General features: G+C 47.2%; 1 protein-coding gene across 1 annotated transcript in view; it reads right to left on the bottom strand.

Moving 5' to 3' along the window:
• Positions 1–16,735, bottom strand: part of GCN1 (GCN1 activator of EIF2AK4) — a 250,315-nt gene that overhangs the window by 196,968 nt on the left and 36,612 nt on the right. The window contains exons 6-12 of the mRNA XM_082258862.1: positions 10,516–10,614; positions 10,301–10,435; positions 10,132–10,200; positions 9,945–10,053; positions 9,374–9,448; positions 9,017–9,145; positions 8,890–8,940 (exon numbers count right to left, since the gene is read on the bottom strand). Coding sequence (XP_082114988.1) covers positions 8,890–8,940; positions 9,017–9,145; positions 9,374–9,448; positions 9,945–10,053; positions 10,132–10,200; positions 10,301–10,435; positions 10,516–10,614 — 667 coding nt within the window. The remainder of the gene's footprint in view (positions 1–8,889; positions 8,941–9,016; positions 9,146–9,373; positions 9,449–9,944; positions 10,054–10,131; positions 10,201–10,300; positions 10,436–10,515; positions 10,615–16,735) is intronic.

The following is a 16,735-nucleotide window of genomic DNA, read 5'->3' as shown; positions in this document are numbered from 1 at the left end:
CCTAGTGCCTATACCTAGGAGAAGGAGCATAACCCTATGAGTCATAAGGAGCTGCGTCTGTCGATGAACGATAGAGAAAACTAGATTTCTTTTCAATTGATGGTTGTGGGTAATCAAGTAAAAACTGCAAACCTCAAGGTATAATCACTGCCTTTAGAAGGCTAAACACAAAGCTGGATCTTTCTACAAGTTGCCAACCGGGGCCCATGCCTCACACAGTATCTATCCAGAGACCGTAATAGCAAAATCAGATGCCTGATGAGACTCAAAAGGGAGACCATTCTAGGTGACTGGTATTTCAATGCACTTATTAGCTTGTTCAGGTAGTAGGCAGCATGGGGTGTAGCCAGACCATAAATGGCACTTGTTTTGGAGGGGGTTGGGGGCAGGTACCTAGTTTTGACAGGTACCCGCTCACAATTCTGCTCCGATCATCTAGGGCAGGGATGTCAAACTCAATGTCATCGCGGGCCGCATCAGCATTATGGTTGCCCTCAAAGGGCCGGTTATATCTGTAAGATTAGATGCCCAGAGCACCGAACGCCCCCTTACATGAGATTTCAAGAGCCCCCCACCATCAGAAGTCAAGAGTTACCCACCCTTCCTTACATCACAATGCACCCCCTTACCTGGTGCTACTGCCAGGAAGAAGATGCGGGTGGATCTGGGAAGAAGAAAGTGCAAGGTCTGGAGGAGGACCAGAGGAGGGCTGGAGTCAGCTTATCTGCTTAAAGAGTCTGCTGAATGCTGAGACCAGAGGAGGCAGAGACAAGGTGGTGTTGTGGCTGCACAGAGAGGTGCAGGATCTGTAGGAGGAGTTCTGCACTCCTTTCTGCTGCAGACTGCTGAGAAGGGGGGTGTGCAAAGACTAGTCTTTCTGCAGCAGAACAGAGAAGCACAGGATCTTGCAAAGGAGTTCTGTCCTCTCTGCTGCCGACTACTGAGGCAAGGGGGGGTGCCGTAGCTGCAGGAGAGGTGCGAGGGCCACATGACATGGCCTGGGGGGCCGCATTCGGCCCGCGGGCCTTGTGTATGACACCTGTGATCTAGGGGATCCAACCAGAACTTCTCCTCTCCCCCTCCATCCTTGCAGTCATCTGGGACACGTCAAAGAGCGCAGAAGACTGCGGGACCAGACACAATGCACAGCGCGCCTCGCGCATGCGCAGTGGGCACCCTGCTTTGACAGCCTGCAGCTTCAGCCGGGTGCCCACAGTTGAGATACCGGCACCAGGGAGAGAAGACTGAGCGAAGAGATGGCTCGGGTGAGCACATCACAAGATCCTGGGACAGGTGAGTAAAGGTTTATTATAAGTTAGCAGCTACAGTTTTTGTAGCCGCTGACTTTTACTTAAAAAACAAAAATGACTGGAGCTCCTCTAAGTCATTTTTGGCTTTGTTTGCTTTAACGCCAAACTTCATGAGCAATAAGCTCACCAGGAGTTAAAGCTGTTAAAAACTCTCCTTTGCCTCAAATGCCACATCCTATCGTGTACAATTTGTTCCACATCCCCTGCTTGAGGTGATTGTAAATGTATTAGTGCACTTGCAAAAAAACTGAATTTTTGTAAAATCTTACCTGTAAAATTCCTTTCTCTGAGTCCTCCGACAGTCGCCGCCTCTTCATATTCGTCACATATGGGGTATTAGACTTTGCTCCGAAGGAGTAGCTAGGCAACAGAATATGTTAACAATAAAGCTTTAACATATCCCACCCTCAAGGGGTGGTCCCCTCAGTCAATACCCTCCTACTTCCTGCAACCATATCTCAGTTTTAGTGGAATAGCAGTAGAGTATACATTCAACCCCAAAAGAGGGGCGGGGGCGGCGACTGTCGGAGGACTCAGAGAAAGGAATTTTACAGGTAAGATTTTACAAAAATTCCGTTTTCTCTTACGTCCTCCGACAGTCGCCGCCTCTTCATATTCGTCACATATGGGGACGTCCCAAAGCAGTGCAAACATGAGGGGTGGGAAACGCATCCGCGCCGAAAGGCAACGCAGTCTCCACATCAAAGAAAGGAACCTTACCAAAGGAAGGAAACCAGCTGGGCAACAGCAAAAATAAGTGCTCAACAGGAGCAACAACCCAGGAAAAGACAAAAAAACCAGGGAATGCAAAGATATCCCAACAGCCAGGAGTCCCCAACAAGGGACCCTATGGAACAGCCGCACTAAGAACCTTGCGGCCAAAGGAAGCATCCGCCGATGCCTGAACATCTACTTTGTAGAATTTTGTGAAAGTGTGCACGGTCGACCAGGTCGCCGCCTTACACACCTGGGCTACAGAAGCCCCATGACGGCAGGCCCAAGACGCACTCAGTGATCTAGTAGAGTGCGCCTTCACAGGCACAGGGGGAACCTTCCCCTGCAAGGCATAGGCCTGTTCAATGGTCTGCCTGATCCATTTGGCGATGGTAGAGGCCGAAGCCGCCATGCCCTTCCGAGGACCCTCTGGAAGAACAAACAAGGAGTCCGTCTTACGAAAAGACTCAGTCGATTTAAGGTAAACCCTAATCGCCCGAACAACATCCAGAGAGTGCAATCTCACCTCCTTTGGATGTTTAGGCTTCGTGCACAACGAAGGCAAAACAATATCCTCGTTAAGATGGAATTCCGAAACTCGTTTCGGCAGAAAAGAAGGATTAGGTCGCAAGACCACCTTATCCAAATGAACAACCAGGTACGGAGACTTGCAGGACAAAGCCGCCAGTTCCGACACTCTGCGAGCCGAAGTGATCGCCACCAAAAAGGCGACCTTTTTGGACAACAGAGACAACGAGATCTCCCTGATCTGTTCAAAAGGAGCACGTTGTAACACAGAAAGAACTAGATTCAAGTCCCAGGGGGGCAAAGGATCCCTCCTAGGAGGAACCAGATGTCGCACACCCTGAATAAAAGTGCCAACCAAGGAGTTGGAAGCCACGGGACATTGAAACAGAACGGCCAGCGCAGACACCTGACCCTTTATCGTGGCCAGCGCCAAACGCTGATCGACACCCGTCTGAAGGAAAGACAGCACACGGGAAACCGAGTACGTGCGGGGTGAAAACCCCCTGGACTCACACCAGGCAAAATAGGCCTTCCAAGTACGGTAATAAACCTTTCCCGAGGAAGACTTCCTCGCGTTGATCAAGGTATGAACGACCTCTGGAGAGAGACCCTTCTCCTTCAGGACCTCGGTCTCAACAGCCAGGCCGTCAAAGCCAGCGACTGTAAAGCAGGATGGTAAATCGGTCCTTGAGACAGTAGATCGTCTAGAAGAGGCAGACGCCAGGGGGCGTCGACCGCCAGATTCACGAGGTCTGCGTACCAGGACCGGCGAGGCCAGTCCGGTGCCACAAGAATCACCGTGCTGCGTTCCGAGTGTAACCTGCGAAGGAACCTGGACAGCAACTGAATCGGTGGAAAAGCGTACATCAGCCTGTACTGATGCCACGGGGCCACTAACGCGTCCGACGCGTCTGCCCGAGGGTCGCGCGTCCTTGCCACGAACCTCTTCACCTTGTAGTTGAGGCGAGACGCGAACAGGTCCACATCTGGAAGACCCCACTTCGCGCACAACATCTGGAAGACAGCCGGATGGAGAGACCATTCCCCCTGATCCAGGGTCTGGCGACTCAGATAGTCCGCCTGCCAGTTCTCCACTCCCGGAATGTGAACCGCCGTTATCGCCGGGACATGAGTCTCGGCCCAAGACAGAATGTCGGCCACTTCTCGAGCCGCTCGGGCACTCCTGGTGCCCCCTTGGTGGTTGATGTATGCCACCGCCGTGGCATTGTCCGTCTGCACCCGAACCGGGCAGCCCTGCAGCCGGTCCGTCCAGCGATGAAGACAGAGCCTTATCGCACGTAATTCCAGAATGTTGATCGGGAGGGAAGACTCCCCCTCCGACCAGGTCCCCTGGGCGGACAGAACGCCCAGAACACCACCCCAGCCCGACAGGCTGGCATCCGTAGTGATTATCGTCCACGAGATCGGACGAAACGACTTGCCCCCGGACACCAACGGGGACTGGAGCCACCACAGAAGGTTTTCCCTGGTGCGATGACTCAACGAGATCTGAAGATCCAGAGATTGAGGTCGCCCGTCCCACTTGGACAGGATCTCCGCCTGGAGACCCCGCGTGTGAAACTGAGCGAAAGGAATCGCCTCGAAGGCCGAGACCATCAATCCCAGACATCTCATACACGTCCGCAGAGACGAGTGTGGAACGTCCCTGAGGGACCTGACTTCCTCCTGAAGAGTCCTGAGCTTGTCTTCCGGCAGGAAGACCTTCGCCTGCACCGAGTCCAGTATCATTCCCAGATAGGGAAGACGAACCGACGGACTCCGTGTCGACTTTGGAACATTTATCGTCCAACCGAACTCCTGCAGAGTTTGCATTGTGACAGACAGGTCCTTCTCCAGACCCTGACTGGTCGCAGACCGAATCAGAATGTCGTCCAGATACCCCAGGACAGAAATGCCCTGGGCCCTCAATAATGCCAGAACCGGTGCAAGCACCTTGGTGAAGACCCGCGGAGCCGAGGCGAGCCCAAAGGGCAACGCCACGAACTGGTAGTGATCCTCCGCAATGGCAAATCGAAGGTATCTCTGATGCCCCTCGAATATGGAGATGTGAAGGTACGCATCCTTCAAATCGATGGAGGCCATGAATTCCCCCGGAACCAGGGCAGCCACCACCGAGCGCAGGGACTCCATGCGGAACTTGCGAACCCGCACAGAGCGGTTCAGAGCTTTCAAGTCCAGAATCGGACGAACCTTGCCCTCCTTCCTGGGCACGGTGAACAGATTGGAATAAAACCCCCGAAATCTGTCCCGATGAGGCACCGGAACCACCACACCCTGAGCCCTCAGGTCCCGCACCGCCAGGTGCAGATCCCGCAGGCGCTCTGGAGACAGTTGTAGATTTGAGGGAAAAAATCTGCTCTCCGGCCGAGAGAGAAACTCGATCTTGTAACCAGATCGAACGATTTCCAGAACCCATCTGTCCCGCACACGGGCCAACCAGGGCTGAAGAAAACCGAGCAAGCGTCCCCCCACCCCAAAACTGGGTGAGGGCGCCCCTTCAGGCCGAACTGTTATGGGCCGCAGGTCCGGATTGGCCGGACTTCTGTTTCCCAGACCAAGGCTTCTTCTGAGAGCCTTGGCCTTTGAACGGTTTGCCCTTGTAGTGCGGCCGAAAGGCACGAAAGGACCCCTGAGGGGACCGAAAATTCGCATGCTTCTTCCCAGAAGCCCCCTTAGCCTTGGGGAAATGGGGCAAGAGAGTGCTCTTACCCCCGGTGATCCCCTTAATCAACACATCCAGGGACTCCCCAAAAAGGCGAGACCCATCATAAGGCAGATTGGCTAAGGTTTTACGTGAAGATTGGTCCACCGACCAACATTTCAACCAAACCAGGCGGCGAGACAACACCGCCACGCTGTGCACACGTGCAGCCAACGGAATCAGGTCCAGGTCCGCATCACACAGATACATGACACCCTGGTGGATCTGATCCACCATATCCAGGGTCGCCGCCGAGGCCGAATCGGCCACTAGGACGCGCCTAAGCATCTGCGTCCAACTTGCGATCGCCTGTGCCGCCATGAGAGAAGCAAACAGAGCCTTAAGCATAGAACCCGTAACAGAATAAGTATGACGGGCAAGAGACTCCAGTCTCCTATCCGTGGCATCACGGAAAACAGGGGAACCCTCTGCAGGAATCGCAGTGGCTTTGTTCAAAACCGCAATTGCATGATCCACTGGTGGAGGCACACACCACCGTTCATCAGTGGCAGGCGAGAAAGGATAACGCAGCTTGAATTTACTTGGTACCGCAAAAGGTTTGCGCAGATCGCGCCATTGATCCTTAACAGCGCGCTGAAAATCAGCATTGCAGGGAAAAACCTGCGGCGTCCTGCGTTTTCTCTGCGTCCCATAAGCCGCCAAGGCAGCGGGAGGACACACTTCGTCCTGCAAACGCAGCGTCTGCTTAATGGAAGCAATCAACTCATCCATGATTGCAAGCTCTTCAGGCGAGCCAGGGGGAGAATTATCGACCCCCTCAACTTCAGCCTCCACCTCAGACTACACTAGATCAAGAGAGGAGCGGGACCCCGATAAAGGGGTCCCTGCTAGAACAGCCCCATCACCTTCACCCTCAGAATCAGAGGACAGAGCAACTCTGGGCCGTTTAGTAGATTGAGCAGCCACCAGCATTTGCACCTGGGCAGCAAGGCCAGCCACAATAGTGGCTAAATCCCCCCCTGGGGGGGAAACAGCGGTCCCCTGGCTTTCCACCAATACTGTGGGAAACTTGCCCTCCTGAGAATCCATTGCCCCTGTATGCCAGACAACCAAGGGTTAACTGCCCCCTTTCAGCAAGCGCGGCAAGCGCAGCCCACCGCACCACACTCAGGCACAATGAGACCCCCACAGGGAATATACAGACTGAATACAGGCAATGGCAAACAGGAATAGAAGGATAAAACCTGAGGAGACCCCGCCGCTGCTGCTGCCTCGATCGGTGTTCCAGGAAAGAGGAAGTGATGCTGCCAGGGCGCTCTATGTAAGCCTATGGAGGCTACAAGAAAATGGCCGCCGTGCATGTAAACCATGCGGCCGGAGCGGGCGCCGGTAAAATGGCGTCGTTTGGCGCCGAAATCGCCGCTCCATAGTGCATAAAAACACACACAAGCTTATCCCATTATATGGATACATGTTAGATCGCCGCAGCGATCGCTGTATATGCCCCAACATGCCATAAAAACATGCCCCACAGCACACAGCTTCCCACACTGCCCAGCCTGACACACACAGTGTCACACAGCTCCCCCCCCCCCCTTGCAGCCCACAGCATGCAGCCGAGAGATAGGGAGACAAGCAGTGTGAATAAAGGCAGGTTACACAGTCCCAGACTGAGACCCCCCCCCAGACAGACAGTTCCCCACATAGATACACTTACCTCACATGGCGTGGGGAACCCGCACAGGCGAACAAGCCGCTGCACATGAGGCAGGGAGAGTCGCAATTCAAGACGCACACAATGGCGGTTAAGAAACCGCACAGCGTCCGGTGAGGTAGCCACCTCACCAAACATCCCTGCACCGAACAGGGATGGGTCGTTCACTGTGCCAGGAGCGTTACCTGGCTGAACGCTCGATGGCAGACTGGGAAGCCACTGACCCACGACCTGCGATCAGGGGGATCAGCCCGAGACCCAGTCCGCATGATCCTCTTCGTCCGAAGAACTAACTAATGCTGACCAAAATAACAGCTAAGTAAAGGTAGAGAAAAAAACTCAAACAAAATATTAAAAAGAAGAAGGAGTCTGGGACAAAAAGTCCCAGCACAGAGAGAGCCAGCCACTCCTGACAAGCTAGACATTAAAACTGAGATATGGTTGCAGGAAGTAGGAGGGTATTGACTGAGGGGACCACCCCTTGAGGGTGGGATATGTTAAAGCTTTATTGTTAACATATTCTGTTGCCTAGCTACTCCTTCGGAGCAAAGTCTAATACCCCATATGTGACGAATATGAAGAGGCGGCGACTGTCGGAGGACGTAAGAGAAAAATATATAGCATTGTCCATACTTTCTTAATTTGCACCATTTAAATTTTAAAGGTGTACTGCCTTTTTCAAGGGTCGAGCGGTACCATAAAAACAAAGCTGAAGTCATCGGCTTCGCCCCTTAGGCAATACACCACCTGGATTCATTAGAGGGACAGTGGCGGAGCCAGTGAAATCAGTGCGCCATAAAGCAAGCAGGACGAAAGATTCACAAAGCTAAGCAAATACAGTAAGTGGGGTAATCCACCACCCTTAAAGGGACAGTGCAAGTCCGCGATACATATAGTGCGGTATCCATCCACACAATAAGGGAACAATGCATATTGGCACAAATGAGATGCAGCTGCCATTTGTGCTTTAAGGGCACAGTATAGAGTTATTAACCCGTGGTGCACCAGTCCAGTGCACAGTACCATGGGAGTGCGCTTTACTTAAAGTTTAATAAATATTTATGTGTATACAGAAAACACTATGATCTTTCATTTTTGGAGCACCTGTGGAGATTTAATACAAGTGATATTGAAAGGAGCAGTGGAAGTGTATGAAACGTTTTAAGAAATATTTGGATCGATCTGGGTTCAAAAAAAAAAAAAAAAAGAAAAATCAATCCAGGCTATCTCATCCCCTAAAAGGGGAAGACGCATCCTGACCTAGTCTTAATAGGTAAACAGCAGGTGAGCAGATTGTGGTGGTGGAGTGTGCAACACGTGGTGATTATATCAAAGAGTCGATGAAAAGCTCAAAATTAATATATACATTAAAAATTGCGGCTGTTTTAAATATACTAGACCTTTGAGATATTTTAATGTTTTTTGTTTTATTTTGTTTTTCATGGTCACAAATATAGGTTCATAACTGCAGCACTGTCCCTTTGAGAGGTTTAAGCTTCTTTAACCCTTTGCGCCAGCCCTTTGACCGGATGGGGCTTGTTACCATGTGACTGCCGTGTTTGACTGTCAAGGCGGTCACATGATCAGAAAACTCCCAATCGATCGGGAGCGTTAATGCACGCAAATATGCGGCCTCTCAGCGGCTGGGTCTTGGTGCCGAGCGGCTGCATATTTGTGTGCGCTCGGCGCCTAGGGGTTATTGAGGTCTTCAATGTCGGTACAGAAAAGATGCTAGCCAGAAAACTCAGTTGCTAGCTCCTGCCAGGGTTGTCATGGAAAACATATTTTACTTAGTTTCCAGCATCTTATAGATTTGGTTATACCCCAGTGGGGTAATAGGAGGTGTAATCTGTGAGCATAAATTAAAAGGAACCAAGCACAATGCAACTCAAAAAGTTATCTTATATTAGAAACATTACAGAATGTAAAGTTGTCATTACCTGAGAGAACACTAATTTTCTGTGCAACAGCTGTGAGTTTTCCTTCTGAACCTGAAATACAGAGCTGGTTAGTTTTAGAATTTTCTATAAATGCCAAAGAAAAAAGGAAAAATTGTTCTTGCCTCACCTCCCAGGATGGCAAACAAATGTTTCCCCAATGCCTCCACCGCAGCAGGGTCACTACACTGACGTGCCAGGTTCTGCAAAGCAACCACTGCTCCATCCATTAGCTGGGAGTTATTAGACTTCAACTGTCCTAAAGTATAAGCAAAGTAGAAGTATAAAATATAATGGAAGCTCCTAGATATAAAATTATGTCAACCACAATTATCAGCAATATTGTCTAATGAAAGTATATTTAACTGAATGAAAAATGTAATAGATGTTTCTGTAGAAGAATGTTGTCGTATACATTTACAAAAAGGACTGCAAAATCCAATTTGTTCTTTTATACCATTATGTATTAAATAAATGTCAAGCTTACCAGCCAAGCCTTTCCCAAGTTCTAGGGCATACTGGCTCAGGTCTATGGTCACAAATGCAAACAGTGAAGAAATAGCTGGGAAAAAAAAAAAAAAAAAAAAGCATTAAGGCGAGCATGTCATGATGATAAGTCCCCCCGCCCCCCAAAAAAAATGATATACTTGTAAAAGAACAGAGTATATACTCATAACTGCATGGCTGAGAAGCTGTCTCCAAAATTCTGCTGGGAAACACTTCATTCATTGTCAATCTCCTGCATTCCTGCAGTGCTCACTAGTCCCTCCTGCTGCCCTCCATGTCACTACTACCTCTCTAGTTGTAACACAGAAATCAGTAGGAGTAACCAGAAAGAGCAGCGGGTGATAGAGGATTAACACTCCTGAGAGTGAAAGATTTCAGGGGACAAATTCTAAGCAATAGAGCAGTGTTCGACAGTGCAGGCAGTGGAAAATGTAGATACTTTTTTCTTTTACAGTCATGTCTTTTTGGAGGAACTTCTTTTTACCACAAGGTCCCTTTAAAAAAAAAAAAATTCCAAATCAGTATCTCTATACATTAACAGGCATACTTACTTTCAATCACATTTTCAGGGCTACGAAGAAGTGATTTTTGCAGCATGGGCAAAATTTGTTCTTTAAATTCATCATGAGCAACATGCTGAAGTAGAGGTGTGCAACTCTCCTGCAATCAAAGTAAAACCATTATGTAACTGTCCGTCATATATTCTTAATAAAATATACAGTGTGCTAAAGGACTTACCAATATATATTTAGGTGGCTTCACTTTACTCATGAGAACCATCTTCACATAGAAATCAATAAGTTTACTCTAGAAAAATGAGAAAATTCACTGAGAGCAGAACATGGATACTGCAGTTTTTTTTTATTGGTACAGATGGCATACAAGCTTCTCACTTCTAAACACCTACCCTGTATTTGTTGAGAATATCCATCTTGTTCTGCTTCACACAGAATTGTACAGCAAGACCGAGAATACCAGCAATATTCTGATTGGGCTCAAGGCTAAATACTACATCAAGGTATTTTTCCACAAGACCAGCATTCTGGAGGAGAGAGATATATTTTTACAAAAGGTGTAAATCGAAGAGTAACAAATAGTCACTCAAATCATTATCACACACACCTCCTTCCACAATGTATTTATCCTCTTTGAAGACCCTTGAACAGCATGTCGATGTGAGCCTCCGATAATCTCCATCAACAGAAATGACTGGCACTCCACCTAACAAAGAACGTGGCACAACCATCAATTCAATTTGAAAAGAAGAAAACCTACTGTACATACTATTTATGTGTTAAAAAAATGTATTCATTTTTTCACCTAGTTTCCTAAAAATAAAAAAATAAAGCAGGATAAGCAGTTTTACAGTGTACAGAGAACAATTCACTGTCTCAGAAAAGCCTACAATAAATATCCTTATCAGAGCCATAAACAAATGTTATACGCAGTCTTGGGCCAATATAGCTAGACACAAGTTAATCTACTAGCATGGTGCTGGTAAAAAGAAGGATACTGGTGCTAGTGGCATAGCGTGGGTTGTCAGCACCCGGGCAAGGCAAGTAATTTGCGCCCCCTAACCCGCGGGATTTTAGCACTCGAGTCTCTTCCACTAGATTAGTTAAAGAAACCCTTACCCCCTAAGCACATGTATTGTTTGTTATGAAAATACTGATGTAATTAAAGTAAAATGCATCTAAATTCAAGTTTGAATGACCAGCGTGCCCCCTTTCAATGCAGAGAGACCAGTGTGTGCCCCCTGTCAATGCAGAATGACCAGCATGCCCCCTTTCAATACGGAGAGACCAGCGTGCCCCCTTTCAATGCAGAGAGACCAGCGTGCCCCCATTCAATGCAGAGAGACCAGCGTACCCCCATTCAATGCTGAGAGACCAGTGTGCCCCTTTCAATGCAGAGTGACCAGCGTGCCCCCTTTCAATGCAGAGAGACCAGCGTGCCCCCTTTCAATGCAGAGAGACCAGCGTGCCCCCTTTCAATGCAGAGAGACCAGTGTGCCCCCTTTCAATGCAGAATGACCAGCGTGCCCCCTTTCAATGTAGAGAGATCATCGTGCCCCCTTTCAATGCAGAGAGACTTACCTGCAGCGGCGGCTTCTCCTCAGTTCCCCGCGTCTCCTCGAGTCCTCCCGCCTCCTCCTCGACCAATGGCATGCATTCCCCTTTCAGCCAATCAGGAAGCGGGTCTCGGGCCCGTTTCCTGATTGGCCAGGAGGAGGATTCGTGTGACAATAGCGAATTTTCATTCGCTATTGTCACACAATGGGTGGGCTCCACCCATTTTTTGAAGCCTATTAGAGCCTCTGGCTCTAATCAGGGGATTAAAAAAAAAAACCCACTCTGACCGCGCCAGGCTGCTGACTCACTCGCTGCTAAACTGACTGAGCAGTGAGGAGAGGCGGTATAGGCGGGGCTTGGCTTGCAACGCCACCCCACCCTACACCAATGGACAGGTGAGGCACAGTCCAGCCCCGCCCCGCCATTTTCAGTCATAGGGTGGCTGCGCTGGACGTCTCCCAGCCTAAAAATGGAGGCAGCCGCAGACAGTGTGTGAACTATGTATGTCAGAGTCAGACAGACAGAGTGACAATGCAGATGCGCCCCCCCCCCAGATGTTGCGCCCGGCCCCCCCCTGCACCCCCCACGCTACGCCACTGACTGGTGCATCTAGGAGGACTGAGATTTACAATTATTTTACATCACAAGCCTTGGCGAAAATATGCTCTGACGTGCGTTTTTGATGGGCATTTTTTGTGCCTTTTTTTATTGTGCTGCTTTGTGGCACATTGTGTGTGTTTTTTTTTTTAAACAACTCAATTTTTTTTTCCCACATGAAATTCAACATTCCTCATTTTTCCCCTCAGTGCACACTACCACAACAGGCTGGTGTGAACTGCCTTCTCTGTACACTGAGACTGCATTGATCAATGCAGTTGGTGTGAAAAGTGCCCAAAGTGGCTCTTCCAATTGGCATCCCAGTGTGCTGAAGGAGTTACTGAACCTAACTCCTAAGTCCTATTTGCCCCTAGCTCAGTTCTGCTTTGCATCTGGCTAAATTATGTTTTAATATTTTAAAAGGGCAAAAAGGTTCAACCAGAAAGTTTGGACAAGGCAGTCAAGAACAAGTCTGACCTATGTTGTGTTTAAACTAGGGGCATAATAATAGATTGTGTACATTTATTCCAGTTTGAATTCAGGTCTACTTTCTAGTATTCAGGAAATCTATTCCCTTTGAATGAAGCACCCATATATCAGTACAGGTTGAACCTGATGTCTTTAAGGCTAAGTTCACATGTAGGCGTTTTGGGGCGTTTTTGTGGAGTTTTTCTGCTCTAGGATCAGCTCAAAAAACGCCCAACAAGACAAATCCTATTCATTTCAATGGCCCCTGTTCACATCTGAGCGTTTTGAAGTTTTAAGCAAAATGTCCAACGCTCAAAAAAGTACATGAGCTTATTTTTGGGCAGATTACAGGCGTTTTTACTTTTTTAACATTGGTCACTAGTCAACCTAAAAATGCCTGCACAAAAACGCCTGTAAAAACACCTGTAAAACGCCTGAAAAAACGCCCATAAAAACGCCTGAAAAAACGCCTGTAAATAGCAACGCCAAGATGTGAACGTAGCCTTAATCCTAATAAAGCAAACCATATCGGAGCAAAAGAAGGGTGTGCTTAACTTAGAAAACCCATCCTCAAAGTGAAAGAAATAAAAATGCCCAGGAAGACTCACAGGATGTATGACATCATTTTGGCCTAGGCCAGAAACAAGAAAGAAACTGAGGAAATGTAAAAACACCCTTTAAAATGATGTACAATATTACAGCATCCCATTCTAAAAAAACATTAAATCCTAAACTAACAGTTTCATATAAAGCAGCATAATTCACACATGTAGGACACCCAACATTACAGGTGAATGCAATGCAATACAATGCACATTGCTACTGACTAATATTTCAATGTTTCTCTTCTCCCTTAGTTTCTCTCCCTTGTGCAGCCAACATGATCCCAGAGGTGGCGGGGGGGGGGGGGGGGGGCAAACAAGGATGCTGTGCAATCGCCTGATGTGCTACTTTTTATCTGGGGATGTAATTGTTTGTTAGAACACCAGCATCTGGCCCACATTGTGCCCAATGTTGTAACCTTGCAAAACAAAAAAAATTGGCACCCCTGAATAACCCCAGGGAGCTGCGGTTCGCTGGCTGAAAAAAGGCTTGGTTAATCAAGCTGTTGAACGCAGGAGGAAGCACACGGCTGCGGCGTCTCCCACTACACCACCATGGTATTTCTTCGGTTGGCTAGCTGTACTTCAAGGCTATTTTAAGGGTGCATAGATGCACCGATACATGTGAGTGCGACATTTTGGTTTTATTTGAATAAACTTTTTGAAGGATATAAGCACTATTGCAAGTCTTTTCTATCTGCATATCATGCTGGATGACGAGTTAAGACGTACTGACCGGATAAGAGTAATTGGGATGGAACCATCCAGACAGGACGTCACTGAGACCCCCTGCGTTTATGCTCTATTGAGTCTGCATTGAGGTAAGCACCCATTAACAAGGGGGTGCACAGTTGTTGCTGATCTGTGACACTCTGGTCATTCACTCTTTTTGGGAAGCACCAGCCACATCCAGGTAGCTTGAGCACTTATAGAAGACATCTGTTTCATCACTTATTATCACCAAGACTATCATATTGGATTTATTATTTATCTACCTTTCCAGCACTTTGGCAAATATTGATATATATCTCATTTTTGTTTGATTTTTTGATCACTGGGACTGTTATTATTGAACTTTTTATTTTGCACTATCTTGCTCCTTTGCACGGATTTTGGATTTTATCAGTGTTTTTACTTTTATAATTTTTTGCACGCATATTTATATACAATTTATTGATCTTTTATGATTGTACTATTATATACGCTATATTTTTTTGCTATTGCTATTGATTTGAGTCATTTACACATGCCACCAATTTTTTATTGCCATCTCTATAGATTGATTCACTGTTACTGATCATTGATTAGTTAATCAGTTGTTTATTGCGCAGCACTATTTGATTATTAAACCACTTGCCGACTGCCGCACGACTATTTACTGCGGCGGTCAGCCCCGTACAGGCAAAGTGCCGTAGGACTACGTCGATAGCCTGTGAGCCTCTATGGGTGAGCGTGCGCCGCCGGAGGCACGTCCCGCCCCCGCTCCCTAACAAGTCCGCGTGGAGAGGGGAAAAAGGCAGGCAGCTGATGTAAACAAAGTCGCCTGTCATTCTCCCTGATGTAAGAACAGAGATCATACGAACCTGCTATGTAGGATCGTATTTCTCGGTGCTTACATCACTAGCTACACCCCTTTACAGTTAGAAGCACGCCCCTAGGGACACACTTAACCCCTGCATCACCAATAAAGTTAACCCCTTTCCTGCCAGTGTCATTTTTACAGTAACAGTGCATATTTATAGCACTGATTACTGTCACTAGTAACCCCAAAAGTGTCAAAAATGTCAGTCAAGGGTCCAATCTGTCCGCCGCAATGTCGCAGTCCCGCAAAAAAAAAAAAAAAAAAAAAAAAAAAACACCAAAAATGACAGAAAACTTTTGCGCAAACCAATCAAAATATGCTTATTGCGTTTTTTTAACAAACATATGTATCAGAAAACAAATTGGCCTAAAATGTTAAAAAAATTTTTGATTTTTACATATTTTTTGGGAATTTCATATAAAAAAAATTTGGAAAATATTTTTTCAAAATTGTCGCTCTTTTTTTGTTTAAAGTGCAAAAAGTAAAAATCGCACAGGTGATCAAATACCACCAAAAGAAAGCTCCGTTTGTGGGGAAAAAAAAGGACATCAATTTCATTTGGGTACATCATCGCACAACTGCGCAATTGTCCGTTAAAATCATGCAGTGCCGAATCGCAAAATAGGCCCTGGTCAGGAAGGGGCTAAAATCTTCCGGGGCTTAAGTGGTTAAATATGTCAATGTGCTGGGCCATGCACTTGCAACTTCAGGCTGGCTTCACACTGATGCGGGGAAACCCACATTCAATTTGCATCAGTGTAAACCCAGCCTCAGTGTTTTGGTCATCTCCAAAGTGTGTGAGCCACAAGGTGTGGCCATACAGGTGCATCGCATGTAATTAGAATGTCAGCAAAAAGTACATTTCAGTAATTCAATTAAAAATGTGAAACTCATATTTTATATAGATGCGTTACACACAGAGTGTTTTATTTCAAGCATTTCTCTGTTTTAATTTTGAATATGGTTTACAGATAGTAAAAACCGAAAATTCAGTATCTCAGAAAAATAGATTCTTACATAAGACGAATATTAAAAAAATGGGAATTTTTAACTTACCGTAAAATCCATTTCTCTGAGTTCGACAGAAACATCGCTCCATAAATCATAACTAGTGGGTTAGATTGCCTCCTCCAGGAGTAGGACTAGGCACAACACCTGGCTACACCCATGGGCCGTCCTCAGCTGGTATAGAACCCCCCTCTCTGCATATGCACATCTCGCTCTCCTCCTCTGCCAAATAAACGAACGCAGAAGTTTGACAAGGGACTTGATAAAATGTAGAGGGATATTTACTGGTAGTGTGCGGAAAACGTAGAGGATTTTGGGCAAGCATAACATCTTGAAGGCTGCAATTCTACCAGTCCAAGACAATTCTGTTGATTTGAGTTTTGATAAGTCGCTTGAGATGGCCGAGAGGAGAGGCGACATGCTGGACGAGGCCAGGCCTGCTGTGGGGAACGTCAGGTTGATACCTAGGTAGTGCAAGGGTGCCGTGGACCATGTATACAGTAGGGTGGATTGTAAGTGGGTGCGTGTAGAAGGGTGAATTCCCATATTGAGAATGACAGCAAGGGGTCATGATTTTACCACACCACAGATCCAGAGACTAATCAGACTGAATCACTCTACCTCCATATGCTCCCGTATGCAAGAAATGTCATACAAATTCCTCAGCAGATGGTATCAGACTCCTGTCCGACAAGCACAAATGTACCCGACGGTAGATGTACGTTGCTGGAGGGGATGGGATGATCCAGGCACATTCCTCCCTCTATTTTGGTCCTGCCCTAAAATTAAACCATTTTGGAAGGCCATTGCCCAATGGATCAAACGGACGACTCTTAGACCTATAGAGTTCTCTCCTCTGCATTTCTTGTTCCATGGGGTTCCCTCACCTCTACAAAAAAAAGTGCAACTCCTCATTTATTGAATGCGGCCAAATCATTAATGCCCAGATTTTGGAAACAATCTAAATGTCCCACTCTGCTAGACTGGAAAAGGGAAGTTAATACAATCACGAA

This window comes from Pelophylax lessonae (genome assembly GCF_965119305.1).
Source record: "Pelophylax lessonae genome assembly, chromosome: 1".
NCBI classification, from domain to species: Eukaryota; Metazoa; Chordata; class Amphibia; order Anura; family Ranidae; genus Pelophylax; species Pelophylax lessonae.
The sequence above is the reverse complement of the archived record's forward strand: the minus strand, read 5'-3'. Positions and strand labels throughout refer to the sequence as shown.